This window comes from Haliotis rubra, unplaced genomic scaffold (assembly GCF_003918875.1).
Source record: "Haliotis rubra isolate DU_JTF1 unplaced genomic scaffold, ASM391887v1 Scf699, whole genome shotgun sequence".
In the NCBI taxonomy this organism is placed as follows: Eukaryota; Metazoa; Mollusca; class Gastropoda; order Lepetellida; family Haliotidae; genus Haliotis; species Haliotis rubra.
In genome coordinates this window covers 458,574-482,127 of record NW_025767411.1, presented here as the reverse complement: position 1 = coordinate 482,127, position 23,554 = coordinate 458,574, and the positions used below count along the sequence as shown (strand labels likewise).

The 23,554-nt window shown below is 41.8% G+C and overlaps 1 protein-coding gene across 1 annotated transcript in view; it reads right to left on the bottom strand.

Moving 5' to 3' along the window:
• Nucleotides 1-23,554, bottom strand: part of LOC124258567 — a 159,640-nt gene that overhangs the window by 70,216 nt on the left and 65,870 nt on the right. The window contains exon 4 of the mRNA XM_046692633.1: nt 11,355-11,417. Coding sequence (XP_046548589.1) covers nt 11,355-11,417 — 63 coding nt within the window. The remainder of the gene's footprint in view (nt 1-11,354; nt 11,418-23,554) is intronic.

The window sequence follows — 23,554 nt, the reverse complement described above, 5'->3', positions numbered from 1 at the left end:
TAGAGAGGGTTGAAAACATAATTGTATGCTGGACTGGACGGATTTGAACGTAATTTAGTGATATACTGCAGTGAAAGTTTAATGCGGCGTTGTTCAAGGGAAGGTTCGTTCGCCTCCGCATATAGACTGTCTACGGGATAGGTCCTAAAAGCTCCCAGACAGAGCCTTATGCCTTGGTGGTGGATAGAATCTATTTCTTTCTAAATTGCCTTTGCATGCTCCACCATAGACAATGGAGCCATCATGTAGCTTAGAGCGAACTAATGATCTGTACAAGTGAAGGAGGGTAGCCTGATCCCCTCCCCACTCTGTATTTGAAACAACTTTCAGTAAGTCAAGATCCTTCAAGCACTTCGTTTTCAAATATGTCATATGTTGTAAGAATGTCAAGTGACGGTCGAATATGAGTCCCATGAATTTGACCTCTTCTACAACCTTGATGGGAGTACCATCTAAAAATAATTATTGATCTTTGTGTGGTTTGTATTTACGACAAAGGTTAATACAATTTGTTTTGGAAACTTAAAGCCATTTTCATTGGCCCATGTTTGGATTTTGTGAAGGCAGAGTTGTAGCTGCCTTTCTATTGTGTGCATGTTCTTACTACAGCATGAACTATTGAAATCATCAACGAAATAGGGCCCATCAACCCAACTGTTCAAAACGTTAGTGAGGCTGTTATCTAGTATGCTAAAAGTGTGACAGACAGGATGCTGTCTTGAGGGACGCCCTGGTCTTGGTAGAAATAATCAGACAATGTGGAACCCTCCCGTACTTGAAATTGACTGTTGTTTAACCTCTGAGATATGAACTGAGGTAATCTGTCCCTCAATCCAAATTCATGCAAATCTCTTAAGATACCCTGTTTCCACGTTGTGTCATACGAGTATGCTATTTACAAATGAACCCAGACGCACCAGATGGTCAATGGTTCTTTTGGAAACCACATTGGAGGTCACTAGGGAGGATATTGGTCTCCAAGTATCAGATTTGTCGATTGTTGACCATGCACCCCATGCTCTTACAAACACAGCTAGTGATGTATGAATAAACATGGAAACGCCCCTCTGTGTACCATCAGAAATTAGTATCTGTAAAGTCGTTCTTCAAGAATGCCGATCAAACAAGCATTGTGTTACGATTGACGTCTCGTTCGTAGTCCTTGTTTTAACATTTTCTAAACATTTCTAAACATATATAATGTCATTCATTTCTGTTTTGACTACAGTAACTGTTAATACTCGCACTAAATAGCGGGCGACTCCAGATTTGAACATTATTTTCATACTATTGTGATGTAAGTGGTAATAATTCCTTGGCATTAGAGATAACATTGGCTTGCTTATAATAAAATTAACGTTTTCCTAAACTATAATTTTTCAAATGTACTATTTTGTCTCTGGAATCATCTGTGGTGAGAGCATGTACGCTGATTTCTCTAAGAATGATTTAACATGATCTAAAAGTTGAGTTGAGTTGAGTTGAGCTTTACGTCACATCGGCATTTTTCCAGCCATATAGTGACGAGAACAAGTTTGCATTAGGAAATATTGTAAGTACATACACGGAATGAGTTTTATTTCAAAGACATTTATTTATTGCATTGTCATTCGAAAGCAGAAAAAAATCATAGCATCAAATTTATAGGCAGGCGGTTTGTTACATTTCATAGTTACAATTTATGCTTGTTACATTTCACAGTTACAGTTTATGATACAGATCAACTTCCCTCAGGTAGTTCAGTATCAGATGGGCGCTCACGCGTGAGAACAGATCTTTTAGGTTTGTTGCATCATAATGTGAGTCCCTTGCAGGCGATAAGTCCACGCATTCAAGCAGAATATGCTTGACGGTGAACACCTCATCGCAAGAGACACACATGGGGGGTCCATCCCCATCCGTTTTCAGCAGATAGTCATGTGTAAATCGACTGTGGCCAATACGACATCGTCGTAAAATTACCTCATCGCGTCTTGACTGACAACCCAAGTAGGTATAACCGATTGTTGGCTTCAATTCATGGAGTTTGTTTCTTCCTACTTGAGTGTCCCACCTTTTTTTGCATCAGGTCCCGAGTATAGCTTTTGATAGTGGGTTTGAAGTCACTGTACGGGATTAGCAGTGGAGATAGGGGCTTTTCGAGAGCTGCTTTTGCTGCAGCATCGGCCTTAGTGTTACCTGCTATGCCGACGTGACCCGGCAACCAGCAGAGGATGATGTCATATTGGCTAGTAGAAAGGTCGTTGTACAGTTCTAATATGTCCAGGATGATTGGGTGACTTGAAGTCACGTTTAGAAGTGCTTGAAGGCAGGATAATGAATCTGTAAATATGATGAAGTTTTTGGACTGATTTTAAGGAATGATGTATTAAAACATTCTGTCATTTACATCTTGTTACACTTTGATTTATTTTAAAGGTAATAACTTTATTTATTTGCCTAATTGCGTCCATGTTTGGGCAACATAGCTAATTATTTCAAAGTTTCAACCATGAAGGATCTTTTCAGCAGACTTTCTAGTTTTATTATAGTTTTTTTTTTAAGAAATGGAGTTGCTGCATAAAATTTGATCAATATGATTTGTACATAATAAATGAGTTTGTTTGGTCGAATACATCTGATAGCTGAGATTGAGTACCCTCAAAGGGTGTTGAAGTGGCGTAAAGTTATTGTGCCCATGAGAGGGCCCTTAAGACCTCTCATTCAAAGTACATGTATTCTTGCATGATTTTAATAGTATAATACATGTTCTTGCTTCTGGCCAATACCACATCAATTTTTGTTTGTTACCCAGCCATGTTGGAATTTCTGGTAACACTATGTTTGATCTAACAGAAAGAGCAGAACTCAACAAAGCTGTGACACCACTTCTACTTCCCTATACTGATTGCAAACCTATCCTTAGAACATTAAACATTAAACCAACTATCACTTTCACATTCTTGTGTTGTCAGTCCAGATTGGAAGAGGTCATCATGCGACGATGTCGCATTGGCTACAGCAGATATACACATGAATATTTGTTAACAGGTGAGGATCCTACATTTTAAAGTATATCCCCTGTGATGAGGGAATTATTGTGAAGCATGCTCTTCTTGGCTGTGCTTGTTTTCCATCACAAGGGATACGTATTTCAAAGTTTCATCTACAGAGGATATCTTCAATCTCATTCCTTCTCAATTAATCCTAGGGTTTTTAAAAGATATTGAATTAATCAATGAATTTTGACATGGATGATGTACATCCGTCAGGGGAAACGTGAAGGAAACACAGGTAGTGTCTCCATTGTCCCCAGTAGGGTTGCCTTACTTTGATTGCTGGCGAATAAGACCTTATTTCAACATGGTCTCAAACTAGATTCAGATTTAATCTGTTCGTTGGCTGGTTGGTTGTTTTGCTGTCTAGAAATGTAAACTTTCAAATCTGCAAATGTTTACACACCTAAGATATTTATGTATCACACCTGATTTCAGGGGTGTGAATATAGACGGTTCCTACATCTTCATGTTACCTGTGTTCAAGCAAGATGATCATATGTTTCTATCATGTGAATAACTTGGTTCATGTCATTTCATTTTCACACATTTTACTACGTTTGAAATCAACAGATACCCCAGTAAATACATGATCATACAGTATTTCCAATGCATTCCTTTGAATTTCAATGGGTGCTGAAAGTTCCGATTTCGTTCAAAGTTTACTCGGGTTGGAAACATGTAAATTTACTTAGGTGGGGAAACACATGTACATTTTCAAATGTTTACACATCTTAGATATGTATGTATCATACCGAATGTCAGAGGTATGTAAATGAATGGTTCATATATCTTCATGTTACCTGTCCTCAAGCAAGATGATCATATGTTTTCATTATGTGAATTACTTGGTTCATGTAATTTCATTTTAACACATTTTAGTACGTTTGAAATCAACGTTCTCGTGACCTCATTATTCTTCTCACCAAAAGAGCCTGACAAAGAAAGCAGTATTACGCAAGCTAACACGCCTTATTAAAGCTGCACTCGCTCTTGCTACCAGTATCAGTTACACCTTGTCTGCAAATCTTGGGAGGTGCTTGTTTCGAGGGATTAAAAGGTTTAGTGGTGAACAAAGGGCGATGAGGTGCCCCTTTGTCCTCGCAAGTGTCCCTGGATTTCCCAATAGGATAGCACTTTATCTGTCTTGGAGCACAACCAAATACGCTACACGAACCAACTCGTAATTTCGTACGTCTAGTCAGCTCACTACTGTAAAATATGTTTTAGCAGTTCATAATTGAAAAAATTATTGCACTGCCTGTGACCTATCTTGATAGTCTCACAGTGCCTGAACCATGACTGTTATTTCTCCTTCCGCTCAACCTTTGCTATCATAACGCGATACATCAACCTTAAAGTTGTCCATATTTGTTTCACTAACGCAAAAGTATACAACAAACAATGCCATATCAAATTATATATTCTGTGAGACATGCAAAGTAGTTTTTATCGTGCAGCGATTATGACCAGATAGCACAGGTGGGTGCGTTCTCTGAGTATACCATAGGCATCTTGAACCTCCGTGCCGATTGTTAAATTCGTCTTGATTGTCCTGTTTGAATTGACTATCGATAAACTCAGAATGCGAAAGCAAATGACACATAAGTAAATGTGATGTTGCATTGCTGTAATTTTCCCCGTCGGAGAAGGCCAGTGACTATTACGCCCCAGTGTTGCTCAACAACTTGAAGACCTTTTGCCTGACAAAGACGCAGACCTCGCATGTTCAAGTTCAGATCTGACAGGGGCCAAAAATATTGATTCCAACATGAACGCAATATCTCAGTTGGTTATTGTTTTCCTAAGCAAGTGACTGCTCCCTACAACATTAATTGAAGATAGTTTTTCGCTGTCCTTCTGATATAACCACCCCCCACCCCGGCCCCCGAACGGAAGCGCTGCCCATTTAGGGTACAATGTGTATGTTACAGAATTGTAGGGAATAGTCTTAAGGCTTTTCTACTTTGAGACGTATTCTTCGAACTTGTAACAGTCGTTTGAGAAGATCAAAAGAGAAGGGGGGTAGTGCGCGATGTCGCTGATGGACGTATATGGAGAACTTTTGATGAATCTTTCTGTATAAATACAATAATAGAAATACTGGTTATGTTTAAAAAGTACCATCAATCTGATAGCCAGAGAGATTGATGTGAACGATCGAAGTATGTATGATCATAAACGGGCCAAAATAAATGTACATGTTATTAATCCCCATATTATATCCCTTTTATAGACACGAGATATCATTGTTACAGGTAGGGCAAACACTTTCTTCTATAGGTATCGGCCGGTTTCACGCTACATACATTCATTCAGATTATTGAGAAAACTACAGCTTGTTCAGCTTGACCTTATCAAGTATTGACCTGATATAGTAATGCATTGCGTGACCGTGTCACAACTGGTTGCGTCTATTATTGTGAAGGGGTGTATCATTTTCTTTTTGAGTTGAGCCCCATCCGGGATTCGAACTCACACCCTCAGAGCAAGGCACCCAATCGCCAGCACACAAAGTCAGCCGCCTAACCCACTCAGCTACCGCGACTTCCACAAAAATGGAAGTCGGACAACTGGTAGTCTAGTCTTGAACTTTGGACCAAAAATGGTAATGAATGGAAACTTGACCTCGTCCCTATATGGCTGGAATAATGCCGATGTGCCGTGAAGCCTAACTCAACTCAACTCAAAATCAACCGCCGCCTAACCCACCTAGGGCCGCCTAGCCGCCTAACCCACTCAGCTACCGCGACTTCCACAAAAATGCTGGCGATTGGGTGCCTGACTCTAAAGATGTGAGTTCGAATCCCGGATGGGGCTCAACTCAAAAAGTACTAGAATTTGTACTTTACTAAGAAAGTGTAATCCCAAATATAACTCAGAGGGGTTAACCCACTGTGGTAATAGTAGTCGTAGAAGAATAATAAGTTATGGCTTACCAAGGTTATTTAGTGGAGACTGATTATCCAGTCTTTATCCTACTTCTTCGATTTGCCAACGTGTTTTTGTGCTTATTTATGATACCGGCGAAAGTTTAGTATCCTTGGCATAATACTTTTATGGTCTCTGGTACACAATATACAATTCGCTAAAAATATCTTCGAGCCAATTTCACTTGAATTAATTTTTCATTAACTTTCGGTTAGACTTTTGAAGTTGGTTAGGTTTATTTTTTTTTCTCATGCCAATTCTACTTTTAGTGCAGATCACATCTATATCTGCTAGCCTTGCCGAGTCTAGGCTCACCAATATAAGACTCCCAATTTCAAAGATCTTACTGTTGTTATGATAATATTACATTCATATGCAAACGACGACGTATTACGCACATTATGTTTTTGTGTGTACTTATCAGTCAGGTATTCCGACTGTACGGACGACCGCGAGCAGGAGTTTGCCTCTCGGTGGAAACGACAAATATTGTTTTTGTTTTGTACGAGCTGGACATATAACTCATGTTACATTTGACCACTTTCTAAATGGCATTGTGTAATCATAGCTTTCGGCCGTGGGAGCCGTGCCAATTAACACTTATCAGAGGGGTACACAAAGCCCGCAGTCTAGACTACCAGTTGTCCGACTTCCATTTTTGTGGAAGTCGCGGTAGCTGAGTGGGTTAGGCGGCTGACTTTGTGTGCTGGCGATTGGGTGCGTGACTCTGAGGGTGTGAGTTCGAATCCCGGATGGGGCTCAACTCAAAAAGTGCTAGAATTTGTACTAAGAAAGTGTAATCCCAAATATAACTCATGTTACATACTAATTATTGTCTTACTCTTTAATCTTCGATTGGAATTTAGATCAGTTTTGACGTGAACATGTAAAGAGAAAAGAAGCTGTAAAACTAAACGTATTGTGATCGAACCTATATACCTTTGTAAAAGCCACTTTAACAAACACTTGTTTTCATGATATCTGCAAATCCGTGGCACGATTCTGGCCATATCCTGAGCATGTGAATCATAATCAAAAAGTGATGTTACAAGGCGTCCATGCCACGTCAACGACACATGCAAACACACGATAATTGCAATACGGGCCCCTAAACCACTGAGTCTCCGTGACCTGGAGACACATGTGATTGAGCGTATGTAGGGACGTAGTCTGCCATACAGACCCTAAGCAAATATATCCAAGGCCACGCAAGTCTAGAAAATGTGGCAATTCTAGATTTCCACATCTTCAGGAGAAAGTCTCAGGGCTCCTGTTCATTATGTTAATTTTCTTTTTACTATGAACTTTGTTTCTGTAAAATATGTTCATTTCAGAGACTAGTTGTTAGTGTAGTATGGACGGGGAGAAGACAAAAGACAAACTGGATACTCGTGCTGATATACTTTTGAATTATATACTGAGTGAAAAAATATGGGTGTCCCTTTATTTTTTGCCAAGGTTTCTTCACAAGCTTTGTTATTGCGTAGCTTGTGAAGAAACCTTGAAAAAAATAACTGAACATTTGTGCTTTTATGTGGTCCCTTATATTTTTTCCCTCAGTATATGTAGACATTCGTTCTTGTCTCGGGAGAAATGTATATTTTCCAGTTTCAACCAAATGTACATTCAAAAGATATCGAAATCTAGGTTAAGCTATTATAATCATATTTACAATAAAAATACCCAAAGAATGGTCTGTTGTCCAATTGTTTTGTTTTCCATATCTTGTTCCGGTCTGTATCACAGAACGATATTATTTTCCACCCAGCCCTTACAGTAATGCCTACGCCCTAAATGAAGCATGTCTGGATATTCCCAGGTCATGAAGTCTATTCTAAGCAAGTCTAGCTATGTATGGCCTTAAGTCACTGCTTGAAGAAAGGTTCCTTTATGATTTTATTTAGTAAATATTAGTATTTTTCACTGACTCAATCATATTAGAAAACACATGGCAACCTATACTTCATTGTGACTATGCTACAGTGATCGTTGTAAAACACAAGTGTTATTGCCTTTGTGTTAACTGACAGGCTTTGGGTATCAAATATGTGCAACTCCGTCCAGAGGTGATGTTATGCTGTTCTCTACATATGGCTTTTTGCAATGCTTTGGTTACACTAAATGATAAATGATTGTTAATTGTACATATGATGTGTTTGAAGGATAATCTCAGCTGACTCAGATACTTTGCACGTGTTTTCCCCCACTCTTTCAATACACGTAAAAATTAATTTTCTATATGTCTGTAAGTGGCTGAATTTGGCCACCTGAGGTGGTGAGCGCAGCATTCTGGTAACACTGCGTTGAGAGAAGAAAGCGCTTGGCAAGATACCAATACATATGCTTGCCATTTAAACCTTTATCTTTTGTTTGTGGAACTTGATTTAATAATTACAGATACTTCCTGCACCTGTATCCCCAATATAGATGTTGTTAGTCTGTGATTCTTACAAATTACTTGGTCTTTTGTTCAACTGAAATTAAGTTCTTTGCCTTTTATAAAAAATTACATTTTCAAGACACCAAGCTCCAGTCTTAATGTGCCTATGTCGGGAATCAAACACAGGCTTTTGACCTGACAAGCGAACGCTTTAACCATGAGCGTACCCCATGATTCCTTGATGCTGTTATTGAATATACATTGGCACATTTATTATACATTCAAAATTGAACCCAGTTTTGTCACCATATATCCTTTAGTTTTCATGTTAGTGACATGATCTGCAGACTGATAATTGAAAATAGGTATATAAATAATAATTGTTTGCAATCTTAACCCAATTTAGTTTTCCATTTATCTAGCAATTTTTAGTTTCTATTTCCGGGAAATTCTGTACGAAGGTACATTTAACAGTTTCACCCAGTAACAGTAAATCATACAGATAAAACGTTTCGGTACTTTGATATATTAATAAATACGCATTATATTCCACGATATTGCAATGCCAAAAAGATTAACATAATTGTATAATGTATAACAAATCAGACAACAAAAAGCAAAAGCAAAAATGAAAACGCATAAGCAACAAAACTGCTGTCAGGTTGTAAGCTTTCGATATTTATCGAAACTGCTTAGTTATCGAAGTTTATGAACTAATTGCAATCAGTAGAATTTGCTAAAAACTGCCTAAGAGATGGAATCAAAATAGGTGTACAGTATATTCCGTCGGGTAACTGAAATTTGAGAAACAACCCTCCGTATGGGATAATATCTCTAATACCGAATCAAAAATAGGGAATACCAAGTATATGTGCATGTTTACACATTTACAACAGTAATTTACACCGGGAATCATTAATACATTGTAATCATCTTTTTTAAAAGTATAGATGATGAAATTTGTGCAGTTATTATCAGTCGGATAACTCTAAAATAAGGGACCTACCGGTTCATGTCTGTGTGAACACATCTGTCTGTGTTTTATTGTAATAAGCAGTCTCTCCTTGTATGTTACATATAAGAAGTGTACCTGAGTTCAGTTATTTCAACTTTAATGTAATTTCCATTACTAAAAGTATAAACGATATTACCTACGGATCAGAATGACTTATCAGTACCCCACCACCGACCCCACCCTAGGCCTACCCATCCCACACCCTCTCCCTCTCACACATGCAACCCCACCCCACCCCCACCCCCACTCCCTAACATACATATCGCTCTGGCCCATAGACGCGATATTTGAACCTTTTAAACAGGCATCATATGCATGTGTATGTCAAGAAAAACACGCACGTTAAGAGTGGTGCTCAGTCATTGGGTATCACTTCGCCTTGTGTTTCTAATTATCTCAGTACATTATGGCGAGGTCGGACGCGCTAACGAACCCTATGTTACAGTTATATTACAGTACCATTGAAATACATGTTAGAGTTGTGTCAATCTTGTAACACTCTATTTCCACATTACCAACCATCTACGCGTGTACTAAATATATGACAAACCTAACCCTGGTCATACGAGATTTCGAAGGTATTAAAATGCATGTCCTACAATGACAACATTTACATATGTTACACATGCTAGAAAACACATGAAAACATTGGCCAGATTTACACATCTGTGAAATGCATGTAAATGCAGAGTTGAATGTTCGTGTATTTTAACACCCCTTTAAACGTGTGTAAATCTGACAGTCAGATGATACGTTGATTTCAAACGTTGTTCATATGGCCGCCAGATGAAACGAGTATTTCTTAACGTTAGTAAATTTGGGTAATACAGTCATTTTGTGTGGTGAATATTTTAGATTTGTGATCACATTTATATTGTATTAGGAATGTGTACTGTGTAATCCTGATTACATATATATATATACTATCCCCCAAAAGAAACGCATAGACGTTTTGTGTATTTAAAAATCTATTAATTACCTATTGTGTTGAAACAATTGTCAAAATATGTAACACAATTGTTGATAACATGATTTTACACACATGCATAAGAAAAAAATCGACTTTACCTGAAAATGTTGATTTTGAGGAGGTCACAAGGATTAAAAACTCAAACTTCCAGTTGAAATTGTGCAGCAAAGAGTATGCACTGTCTGGCTATAAAAAATCCGGATTACTTTCGGAAATTGACATTCCTTTTGAAGGAGTTTCCAGGTCAAATCACTACGCCACGTCTTGATGCTGCGACATGGAACATCGCCATTGAAAGAATGCACGCTGGAGATTACCAATCTTCTGTTGCCAGGCGTCTGGATGTTGGTCTGAGCACGATATCACGGCTCGTTACAACCAAACAGGTATAGCAAATGATCGTCCCCGTACAGGCAGACCTCGAGTCACCACTGCAGCTCAAGATCGGTACATCCGGGTACTACATTTGCGTGATCGTACTACCACGGGTGAGAGCACAGCAGCCAGGGTGCCAGGACTTCGGAGGATGTCAGGTCAAACTGTATGCTACAGTTTGAGTGAGATTGGGCTGATAGCCAGGAGTCCCGACGTCGGGACCGTGCAACGTTGTCACCATTGCGCTCAACGTCTCCGTTATCTAAAATTATCCACTTGGTTGTATACACATTAGCTTTTTCTAAACTGATGTACAAATTCATTCACTAAAGTCTATTTGTAGACGAGTTGTACATGTTTGAAAATACAGCATTTTCGTAACACACTTCTGGCCTATGCGTTTCTCTTTTGGGATAGTATATTTATATATGATATTCCTATTGAAAGCAGTGTAAAACCAAACTCACTCACGCACTCGAGTTTTCTTAGGACTGAGTAAATTATCAGACTTCACTCAATATTGAGACTAAAGTTTGTTTCGAGAAATTGGGACCAGAAAGGCAGATATAGAAACACAATCTGACAGCAACAAAAACAAAAGTAATACCGGTAATCTTAGGATCTTACTGCCAAACCATAAATTCCTACCTTTTCTGTCCACTCAATTTTTGTATTCCTGTTCCACATATGGGTTGGGGCGGGGGCGCGTACCTGAAACATTAGTCAGACAAAATATGTTATATGTAGAAAATGGAGTATTTCTTGGTCCAATATGCTTATATTATAAGGAGTCGTAGCATCGGCATTATTTCAGCCATGTAGCGGTCCCCAAAGAGGAACTAGTGGTAACTATATTTATATAAAAACACTGGCACGTGAAAAATGTGTACAGTATGAATATGAGGTGATTTGGTCACTGCATCAAGATTGCCATTGTTGGAATGGTAAGCCGACTTTAGGCAGGGTATCAAAAGTGTTCCAGTTTCCAATCTCGAGTGTGCAGTAAGATGCTTGACTTTTCACACGAAAATGCATGCTTGCACCTATTGTTAAAAGGAATGTGTGTTTATCCACTGTATACTGTAAGCATCTTATAGTGTGAAGTAGACACATGGAACAAAGTGGTACTAAACATTTCAGTTCAATATCCCAAATTTAGTTGCATAACCCTGCATATTCATTCTTATTTTGGAAATAATGCGAATCACCCTGCAACATAACAGCATAAGAATAGCTTTATCACTTACATCAGCAGTTACGTGTAGATATTGTCTACACACTTTATTCCCAAGTAGTAGAAGTAATGGGGGTATGAGATCACTTTCAAGAAAGGTCGCTTTAAAGCTTTATTTCACAAATAAAGCTTTTGTCAGACCCTTAGATCTAACCCGCCATTGCCTACTACTGTTTGAATCCACGGCCACGCGTGACACTTCTGTACCGCACATTGCACTATATCACGTTGATCTCAGCAAAACAGTTTAATGTGAATCGTCTATGATCTCTTTGGTGTTTGTAATAAAGGCTTGCTTGGCTTTTCGTACTCCCTGTTCTATGTACTTTTTTTTCTCGTCTTCGCTGATAGCAGACTTACGAGACTTGGATCGAATCTCTTGTTTCATTTTGTTATATTTTTCAGAGTTCAGAGAGGATCAAACGAAACTCCTCCTCTGAGATCTTGTTGTCAGTGAGTGCCGTAGAGATATGGTCGCTTACCGTGTTCAGCTTTGCTTCAGCCAGAACCCTGATTTCATCTTGTTTCAATGCCTTACGATGCAATTTGCGTGATGCAAACTTAAGCACCAACCCTAAAACCCCTGCCACCCCAGCTGTTATTTCAATGCCTAGCACTATAGGTGCGCCCACGATGGTGGCTAACAACCCAACACCTGCCGCCCCTAGCCCCATGCTGGTTGTCATAAGGGCAGTATCAGCCCCGTTCACTTCCTATATAGTGCTTTCCGAGTGTCACGGTCTTGTTCTAGTTGGCGTTTTACATCACGTAACTGTCTCAAGCGGAACCCGTCTATGGTTTCCAGGGTCTTCGCTACTTCCTCTACGACTGGGTATAGCCCCATCCTGTGTGCATATAATATATCTTGCCAGATATATTCTAATTGGGCTTTTGTTAATAGTCGGTCAACGTACTTGACGCTTATAAGGTTTAGATCCGGGTGTACGAAGATACTGGAAAAGATAATAGGGGACTTTTGGGCTATACCAACCCCCGGCAGATCTATCGAATAGAGCAGTAATGTCCGTTGGGCCCCCAATTGTATGACGATACGGCAACGTATGGGGGTTGATACGGTGTTATCCCAATATACTGTCACCCCAGGTAAAAGGCGCAGGCCTGAATCCCTAACAATACTACCCCTTAGCATGACTTCTATGATGAGTGTGGAGCCTGATGCCATAACTACTAAGGTATCGGACTTCAACTCTGACTCCACGGGTGCCATGAACAGGTTGCCCGTGGAGTCGGGTATTAGGTAAGCTAGCACCTCTCCATAACTCAGTATGAAAGACGTGAGGGTGAAGCCGGTGTTCTTAATTTCGGTGACATGCCCCTCTTCATTTAAAGAGATGTAAGGTGAGGTGAGGATTATGTTGATCCTCCATTTGGGTTCTTTAAAATCTGATAACGACACCCGCCTATACACGTTGTCTTTCAAGTGTAGGACGTACAAGGTGTCTTCCTCACCAAGCTGATTAAATCCCTCCGTGTCCCCTAGGTCGTTAAGCGTAGCGTTGGGACAGTGCCTAGTCATTGCTATAATACTATTACGAGATAGTTTCCAATTGTTTTTTCTGATAATCTCTCAGGGGTGCACTTCACTCCCATGAAGTGTATGTTGTCGGGTAGGAAGATCTTGGTTAGTGATGTCGTGTCTTCCACGATCACGGTGACTCCCTGCAGACTGGTTTTGGAGTTGACACCCATCCGCACGTAAACAGTGCAAACGTGATACTGGTGTCGTTTCCCCCACCGGAGTTTGATCCCCTTCACGATTTCGACTTCATCCTGCGATGGTTCCCCTAGGTAGACTTTGATGATCAGAGTGGCGTTCTCTGGTACGTTCGCCAGGACGTTGACCACGCAAGCAAATTCAGACACCAACTGCAATGTCACGTCTTGCACTCCCGGTTTACTCGATAGCATGTGGGCTGCCATACTGGCGACTGGGCTGATGACTACGCTACGCCTCTGAGCCAGGACGTAAGCCACAAGCAGGGTTCCGTTGTTCACGACTTTGTTTAGGTAGTTGTCTTTGTTATCCGTGAACACGTAGGGGGAGCCGAGCCTTATATTGAGAAACCAGTCGCCTTTAGCGGGTAACAACACCCACTTGTCATCGTGGGTGAAGACGAGCGTATATGGCTTGTTTCGGGCGACGGTAGTGCTTTCAACATCTTCTAAGTCGAACAGTTTGCCCCCGAACGATGGGTATATTATCCATTTATCATCACTGGTGTTGACTAGAGCGTACCGAGTGTTGACGACCGCTCTTGAGGTATCTACTATATCACCTAGGGCTCCACCAGAGGGGACCTCAACGCGTTTATAAATGTTGTTTGTCAGTTGCAAGGCATACAATTTACCATCTATTCCGGGGTCGTCGAAACCGCGTGTGTCCCCGAGGTCGGAGATCCCTGCATTGATGCATTTTTTCAACCTCATCCCGGGCCCTTGTGCGCTGGTCATTTTATGTGCAGCGTTATGCTGAGGTATCCTATATTCACGGGATTATGATTTACATCTAACCCCGATATTATCAGCTCAGGGATGTTGCCCCGGGTTAACCTCTTATACTGCCGCGGTGAAAACGACTCGGTTCTGTGGTGGTTGTATTTCTCCGTTTTCACCGGTACGGCTCTCAGTGGAAGGGTGACCCCCTTGAATGTTGTCCGTTGTGCTCACCTGGCCGAGATGAATGCACAGCTCTCGGTATGGTACTAGGTCGGGTAACTTCGTGCCTGTGAAGGTAGTTGTTGGTTTCATCTCGTCAGGTGACATACCTAGTGTCCTCGCCAATGGTCGACCGAGTCTCAAGGAGTTTATTCTGTTGTTGATTAACACCACTGTGCCTTTTGTGTCGTTCATCTTGAGTTCGGCTCCCAGGGGCTTGAAGACCTCATCGCTTAGAGAGCACACGCTGTAGTAGATGTCAGTTATCTGGCTGCAAGCTCTACTGACGAACAGCTTATTGTTGCTGGTGTTGATGTTAGTCCATTGCGGTAGGTAGGTGATATTGCAGAGTGCGACTTCGAGTTGACCCGATATGTTATCGATCGCATGCATCAGCTGAACGGCCTCGCCGCTCGTTATTCCTGGAAGTGTTATGTACATGTTAGAGTATATATGCTCATTATATAATAATTTTAAAATGTACGCCCATGGAGTGTTTTACCCTAAACTGGACATAGATTTCCCACACAAGATCATGGTCTCTGATGGGCTGCATTTCAAATCGCAGTTTATAGATGTGTTCGACCGGTATAAGCTTTCGGTGACTAACGTCAAGGCAGTCCACGCTTGGTTCAACAACCCGATGCAGTTCTGGCAGAATCAACTCAACTTCGCCGTGTGGTACAACGGGGTGTGGTGTGACATTGACCGACACTCGGCGTGGACCGCTGAGTCGGTCTGTGTATTGCGTTCCGATGTACTACCAGATCAGGCGGTATCCTCAATGAGATCAGTGCCCGCTCCCACAGGACAAAGGCGTGGAGCATGATAAACCACCAGTAGGATAGACGGGCCTACGAACGTATTTGCAACGAATTTGAACTAAACCGGCGGATTGGCGTTTGCCGGGCCGAACCACAGGTTGGGTATCCCCATCGTTCACAACATGCCCCTCGTGGATGCCAGCGAGAAGATGAAAGAATGGGGTTACAAGTCGTATCATCACCTCACAACAAACGAGTGGGATGACTGTTACATGGCTTTCGACAACAGCAAGGATTACCGAGTCTGGAGGTTCGACCAGGGGGCAGCGGATGACTGGAAAAAGTTTATGTTGGACACGTCGAGAGGGTTCACTCGTGCCGGTGTAATCAGGTTAATCAGACTCGATTAGAACGTACGTGTGGGCGCTGTTAGGTGAGCAGACGCAAACGCGTTCCAACATCCTCGGTAAGGGGACTGCTTTCGATGCTCAGAAACAATTCGTTGTTAACGTTGAGGATGCTATCAATGCTCCAGTTGATCTCCCGAGTGCCAAACGCTACCAAGATGTGTTGGAATACGCTCGGTCGAAAGTCGACTACATCTTCGACGTGGGACTGTACATGGCCCAGAGCGATATGCAACTGAGAGTAAAAAAAGTGGTGGGCTACAACAACGAAATAGTCATAGCCACGGCAGACCAAAAGTTGGACGTCAACCCCGATGTTAAAGAACCACTAAACTTTGTTTTTTGTTACTCTTTTAACCATTACATATGAAAGATTTGTGGTTAGTCTTATGCGGAACACCGAATTTATTCTTTAAAAACTTGTGGTTAATTAATACCGAGCGATTAAAAGTGGCCAAAAAGTCGCCTGCTTCCCTCTCGCCCGCCAACGAAACCACAGACAGGTTACGTAACTCTGTCGCCAGAGCACTGCAGTGACGTCATATGAGGAACGATTTTCAGTTAGTTGTATAGAAAATGTGTAGCACGCTCATCATTTTGATGATTTCTCGACATCAACGATGACATGCCGAATCGTTGCTTTGTCGTCAATTGCTCTAGGGGTCGGGCGATGGTGTCCCCATGCACAGATTTCCACAGGACCCGCGGTTAAGTGCTAAATGGGTTATGTTTGTGAGTGCGAAGCGAGCGTTGTGGAAGCCTGAAACGATATCTTACTTGTGTTCCAGATCGCTTCCACGGAAGTTAAAGAATCAAAACTACTAACTAGTTGTAGTAAAATATGCATATGATTGATGACCATAAGATTTTCTATGACACAACTTGTAACATAACGATTTCTTCCTCGGAAGTGAGGTTGTGGTCGAAGTAACAATAATATTGTAAGTAGTATTATATTGACACCCACCTCGCTGCCACGAGAGAAATTGTTATGATATATATGTCATGCAAAATCCTATTGGCCATCAATAAAATACATATTTTACTACCAGTAGAAAATAGTTTTCATTTTGTAACTTCGGTGAAAACAAACCTAAATACCATTTATCCTCAGACTGGCGGGATGTTCCCGACAGGCGCCGCCATTTTAAAAGTAAAAAAATCTGTTAGAATTAATGAGATTATAGTTTGTTTTCATCAAGTTAGAAAATCAAGACTACTTTCTACTCGTTGTTAAATATGTATTGGAATCATAACCAAGCGGATTTTGCATGACACAACTTATAACATAACGATTTCTTCCACAGGCGAGGTGGGGATTCGAAGTCACAATACTGCGCGATAAATTTCTTCCTACATTCCCATGGTTAATGTCCACTCACCAGTATGTAGATACTAGTCAATGTGCGTCTTTATATTTGGTCTTATAATCCTCATTGGTTTATTATCACACTTGTATGCATTTTGAAACTAAATAAAAGCAGACGATCTGCTGATACTTATAGTGAATTTATAACAGAACTGTAATATCTAGACATTTTATAGTTTGCCAATGTGAATCATAATTCGCACACACACCCTAGTGCATGTTGTCTGTCTCATTACACTTCACGTGAAAACAATGATTCTGTTGAATGCTACGACAAATGAATAAAAACAAAATGCAAATATTAAAATTAAAACAGATTAAAGTTATAGGAACAATATCAGGCCATTACCTTGTTCGAGGAATGTATCCATCAATATCCACAAAACTGTTCCAAATGATGTGTCTTTTAACAGTTTAATATACGAAAGAAAGTGATAAATCTTTTCAGGTATTGGTGTATAGTCTCATTGGTCACCCAAGATAGCACACCTGGCAACTAATTGCATAATGTCCGCCTTTCTTTAAAAACAGTAATTTAGTTAGCCAATAATGGGCAATCAATCAATGTATTGCCCGGTTAATCCTTTGAAAAGAAGGACGTTGTTTTTACGACGACACCGACACGACAGAGTGTATTCAGTATAGATTAGTAAATCTACATACATAAACACTACCTTTTGACAATTCCGCTGTGTAAGATAAAAGTAATTAATCAATCAGCGTGTTATCGGTTAATCCTTTGATCGATGTTTATAATGTTGAATATTTACTCCAGACACAAGAAATGCCAAATGGGAACCTTTGTCGGGTAATCTAAGTGTGTTACCACTAATTATATACCATTAACTGACCATCAAGTGAATGATGACAAATAACATGTGTAGGTTTATACCATCTAACACGGGTTACAACGAGGGAGTATTAATTGCTGTATTGCATGTGAAAACTTATGGGCTGACACTGTTTTGAGAATACAAACAGATTTTTACATGACATGATTAAATATCGAGGTAAAACAACACAGAAATGGGATCAATTTGGATCAGTCATTATACAAATAGGGCCTAACGACACCAATCGATTTTGACAGAATCGTCTATGAAAACAAGTTGTAACTCGGAAACTAGGCAAAGCAGGAGACAAAATTAAATAACAGTAGATTGTGAGAACATATAGCGTTCATTTTCCACAACAATTGTCACGATTTCAGGTTTATACAAGCCTGTAAACACGATAATTTACCCCTAAAATGTAGATGAATTCTGCATCGGCTCTCAAAGCTTTTGTGCACTGTTGTCAAAAAGGTCGATTTAAGTCAATTAAAGGTCGAAATGAGTAGTTTTAATGACGGGGTTTCATTTATAACGATGCCAGTTAGTGATTTATGTATTTGTACCCCCTAGGGTTTATGTGACCTTTAACACCCCCCACGTCCCACCATACACGACCGGTGAAACGGGTATAGTGGCGCCACCCCCAGAGCCCAGGGTTCAACCAACATCCCCACAGCCCGCACAATCCAATCAGCAGCACATCGATCGTAAAACAACCCTGGTGGTTGGCAGGGTAGCGGTTGGTTTGGGACTCATTTGGTTAAAAATTCCTTAGCCGCTACGTACACCAAACCCGTCACGGCGACGATGGCTGCCCACAGGTTTTGACTGAGCCACGTGGCAGTTTTAGCCAGAGCGGTCAGCAGCCACGAGACGATGCTACCCAGGATGCCTGGCAGGGCGTCGGCGGCCTTACCAGCCACTTTAGCCAGGGCCTCCCCGAGGGATTTCAGGTGTTTTTTTATCCAGTCTTTGACGCCACCTGTGGATGTTGGTGTGCCACTGCCGCGGGCAGGCGTGGGGGTATCCCCACTCAGTGACACCACCAGGGTTGATATGATGAAGCCCAATGCCGTCAGAATGCTGGCGATGGTGATCCCTTGCTCCCGGAACAGGATTCGGATCCTGTCAGCTAGCGTGGTGTCCTAGTAGAGGACTCGATCAACGGTTTCCCGCGCACGGCTGATCTGGGATTGAAGCTGGTCTCAGAAGGAGGATGCCGTTTCCAGCCGGGTCTTCCTTTGCTCTTCCAAATTACGTATTCGTTCCTCGATGGTGGCTTTCAGAGATTCGTCCTCCGTTTCACCGAGTTTGACCTTTTCATGGGCAATGTGGGTGACTATCACGACCTGTACTTGAGGACAGATGTACTGCTGTTAGCCGACGTGTTTGAGACGTTTAGGCGGACATGTTTCAAACAGTATAAACTCGACCCCGCATGGTATTACACCAGCCCAGGTCTGTCGTGGCATGCCTTGCTGAAAAAGACCAGAGTTAAGTTGGAATTGCTCACCGATTACGACATGCACCTATTCATTGAGAAAGGCCTGCGAGGCGGGATTTCCATGGCAACCAAACGATACGCGAAAGCAAATAATCAATACGTGAAGGGCTACGACCCGAGCAAGCCAATCAATCATATTCTGTACCTCGACGCCAACAACCTGTACGGCTGGGCCACGAGCCAGTATCTACCCACAGGGGGATTCGAATGGGAATCGTTCGATATCGATGTTATGAGCATCGCACCAGATTCGAACAAAGGTTATATCCTCGAGGTGGACTTGGAATACCCCAAGGCATTACACACATCACACAACAGCTACTGGCTGGCTCGAGCGTATGAGGGTTAACCCGAACTGTGGATGTCTGAGGTACCAACATAACTTGTTGGGTGGTGGGTGGCAGCGGTTGAAAACTCGTGCCCAACTTAATGAATAAGACCAGAATTACGTGGATTCACTATTGCAACCTACAGCTGTACCTGTCGTTGGGTATGAGGCTGACCAAAATACACCGCGGTTGCTGTGTTCAACCAGAAACCCATGGATGGAGCCATACATCAGAATGAACACCAGACCTCCGAAAGCTTGCCACCAGTGACTTTGAGAAAAAACTCTACAAGCTCATGAACAACTCAGTGTTTGGTAAGACTATGGAGAACCTGTGGAAACGCGTGACCGTGAAGCTGGTTCGGACAAGCTCAGGAGGCTGATAGCCAGCCCGGCATTCAACCGGAGCAAGATATTCACCAACGATCTGGTTGCCCTACACATGAAGAAAAGCCACATAAAATTCAACCGGCCTGTTTACGAGGGGATGAGCATCCTTGATTTATCCAAACACCTGATGTACGACTTTTACTACAACGAGCTGAAGAAACAGTACGACGACAGGTGTGAAGTGCTGTACACTGACACGGATTTCCTGCTGATGGAGACTCGAACCGAGGACGTGTACAAGGACATGAAAAAACGCCTTGATTTGTATGACACCAGTGACTACCCCAAGGACCATGCCATACACAGCACGGTAAATAAAAAGGTCCTAGGTAAGATGAAGGACGAGTGTGCTGGCACGCCCATAGCCGAGTACATAGGCTTGAGGCCTAAGATGTACTCCATCCTGAAGGCCGACAATGGTGAGATCCGGAAGGCGAAGGGTGTTAAGAAGTACGTGGTGAAGCAACACATCAAAGACCCGTACCTTCAGGCATAAAATGAACATGCTTAGAAGTGATGGGCATAGGATATATGGACTGACTATAAACAAGGCGTCCCTGTCGCCGATGGACACTAAGCGTTGGATAGCTATTGATGGGATCAACACGTACGCGTACGGGCATGAGAAAATTGAACCAAGAACATAGGTGTATATATCGGGGCGACATGTCACGGAACCAAAGAAAGTTTTAGGGTTTTTTACTACAGCCCGCGTGGGTACTGGAAAGGAGCTAGCGCCGTACATAAGCTGGCTAAAATGGCGTGAGTACCCCCGGAGGAGGCCAAAGCGTTGCTTGAAAAACAAGCCCTGTGGCAGATCTATTTACCGGCACCACGCTACGTGCCTAGAAGGAAGTTCGGTATAAACATACCCAATAGCGTTCACCAGGCCGACCTCCTGTTCCTACCCCACGATAAGAGGTACAAGTATGCCTTAACCATCGTGGACGTGGCCAGTCGCTACAAGGAAGCCGAACCCTTAACCGCGAAAGACTCGGCCCAGGTACCCCGCGGATTCGAACGCATATACAAACACAGTCCGCTGACGTGGCCCACAGAGCTGCAAGTTGACCCGGGGCGGGAGTTCATGGGTGTTGTGTCACACCTGCTAGACAAACACGATCCCAAGGTCAGGCGTGGCACGGCCGGAGCCTATCGCAGCCAAGCCATAGTTGAGAGATTCCATAGGACTTTGGCTGAGCGTTTATTCGGGCATCAGTATGCGAGAGAGATGACCAACCCGGGGAAACGATCGACTGAATGGGTAGAGCGGCTACCTCAGGTGGTGTCGGCCATCAACCATGAAGCCACTCGGCTCACTGGCAAGAAACCAGCAGACGCTATCAAACTAAAATCAATAGTGGCTGAGTCTGCTGCACCAATGCGTGGGAAGGAGAAACAGATACCAGATAGGGCCCTAGTGAGGTACCTATACCAGCCGGGGGAACACGAGGGTGATAGCCGTAAGCAAGCCACTGATCCGATATGGTCAGTCAAAACTTACAACATAGATAAAGTGGAAGTGGACATCAAAGCCGACGAGCCGAAATTGTACTACTTGAGAGATGGGCCAGGAAGAGGTTTCGTTAGAGAGGAATTATTGATCATACCGTACGGCACAATGTTACCTCCTGTCAACACGTCATAGCGGCGCAGTAGTGCCACGTGCGGTCACGCGTGTCCGGGGATTCAAACAGTTGTAGGCAATGGCGGTTTAGATCTAAGGGTCTGACAAAAGCTTCATTTCACAAATAAAGCTTTACAGCGACCTTTCTTGAAAGTGATCTCATATCCCCATTACTTCTACTACTTTCCCAGCATTAGCTGCTTCAGTAATATCAGATTGCAGTTGTTAATTGTATATATATATTATCACGAGAGTGTGTTTTGGGATGGTTAATATCCTGCATTAGGAATACTCATTGTATTTGGCGAGCCTTGGCAAGCTGATTACATAGTGTTTATTTCTAATGCAGGATATTTACCATCCCAAAACACACAAGCGTGATAACCTATTTATCATACAACGTCATTGTTGCTTTATAATTAAAAAAACTGCGATATCAAATGCCACAAATCATGAAACTAAACTTCGTGAAATGTCTATGACGTCACAAATGTGTTCGGAGTAATACGTTACATCACAAGCCCGGTGACATAATTTTCTCCTGATCACTCAGCTGACTGCGCTAGATCATTTAGTTCCCAGTAAGCTTTTATGTTAAAGCATGTATTGTTGTCAACAATATCTTAGATTACGTTTGAAAAATAACAACAAACTCGCGTAGAACATCAGAAACCTTCAATTATTCTTTTGAACAACAAAATACGCTCTAATGTTCGCGTGACATTGTGCACCTGGATTCCTATGCGGTACTCTCGCTGACACTGACAGTCGGTTGGGGACAGATGTTGGTATCTTCGTGAGCCTATGAATTTCTATCTTCGATTTGTAATCTACTCCATCTATCATAACCAGGCATGAATTTTCTGGGATCAAAGCACTGACAGTACCGTAACCACGGACGTCAATCTGGACACGACCGCCTACCCTTGACGCCATGTTTGTTTACACTGCGAAAGTAGTCCTTGCAATTTGCATATATCTCTAATTTGCATCGATATCAGTATATGACCCCGTTGGCTTTATCCTGCCGAGAACACTATTCATTGTATGGTAAAATCAGATATCTGGCTAATTTATTGTCTCATTTTGGAAATAGACACGTAATGACAGAAGGGTGCTCGTCCAGGATCGAAATTTGTTATTTCACTAACATGTCTTACACAGGACCAAAAGCCTGATAGAACACCATTGAAATAAGCATAAATACAGTAGGAAATACATGCTATGACCGGATTTACGTATGTTTCCAGAGATTTCCCAACTTCGGGCATATATTTCATACAAATCTATACCTTTGAAACATAAGCACCTCGTTCATGTATACCTTGACCGGATTGACAGGTAATTCAATTCAAGAACTGCAAAACAGATACCCCAGTAAATACATGATCATACAGTATGTCCAATGCATTCCTTCGAATTTCACTGGGTGCTGAAATTTCCGATTTCGTTCAAAGTTTACTCGGGTTGGAAACATGTAAATTTACTTAGGTGGGGAAACACATGTACATTTTCAAATGTTTACAAACCTTAGATATGTATGTATCATACTGGATGTCAGAGGTATGTAAATGAATGGTTCATATATCTTCATGTTACCTGTCCTCAAGCAGGATGATCATATGTTTCAATCATGTGAATTACTTGGTTCATGTAATTTCATTTTCACACATTTTAGTACGTTTGAAATCAACGTTCTCGTGACCTCATTATTCT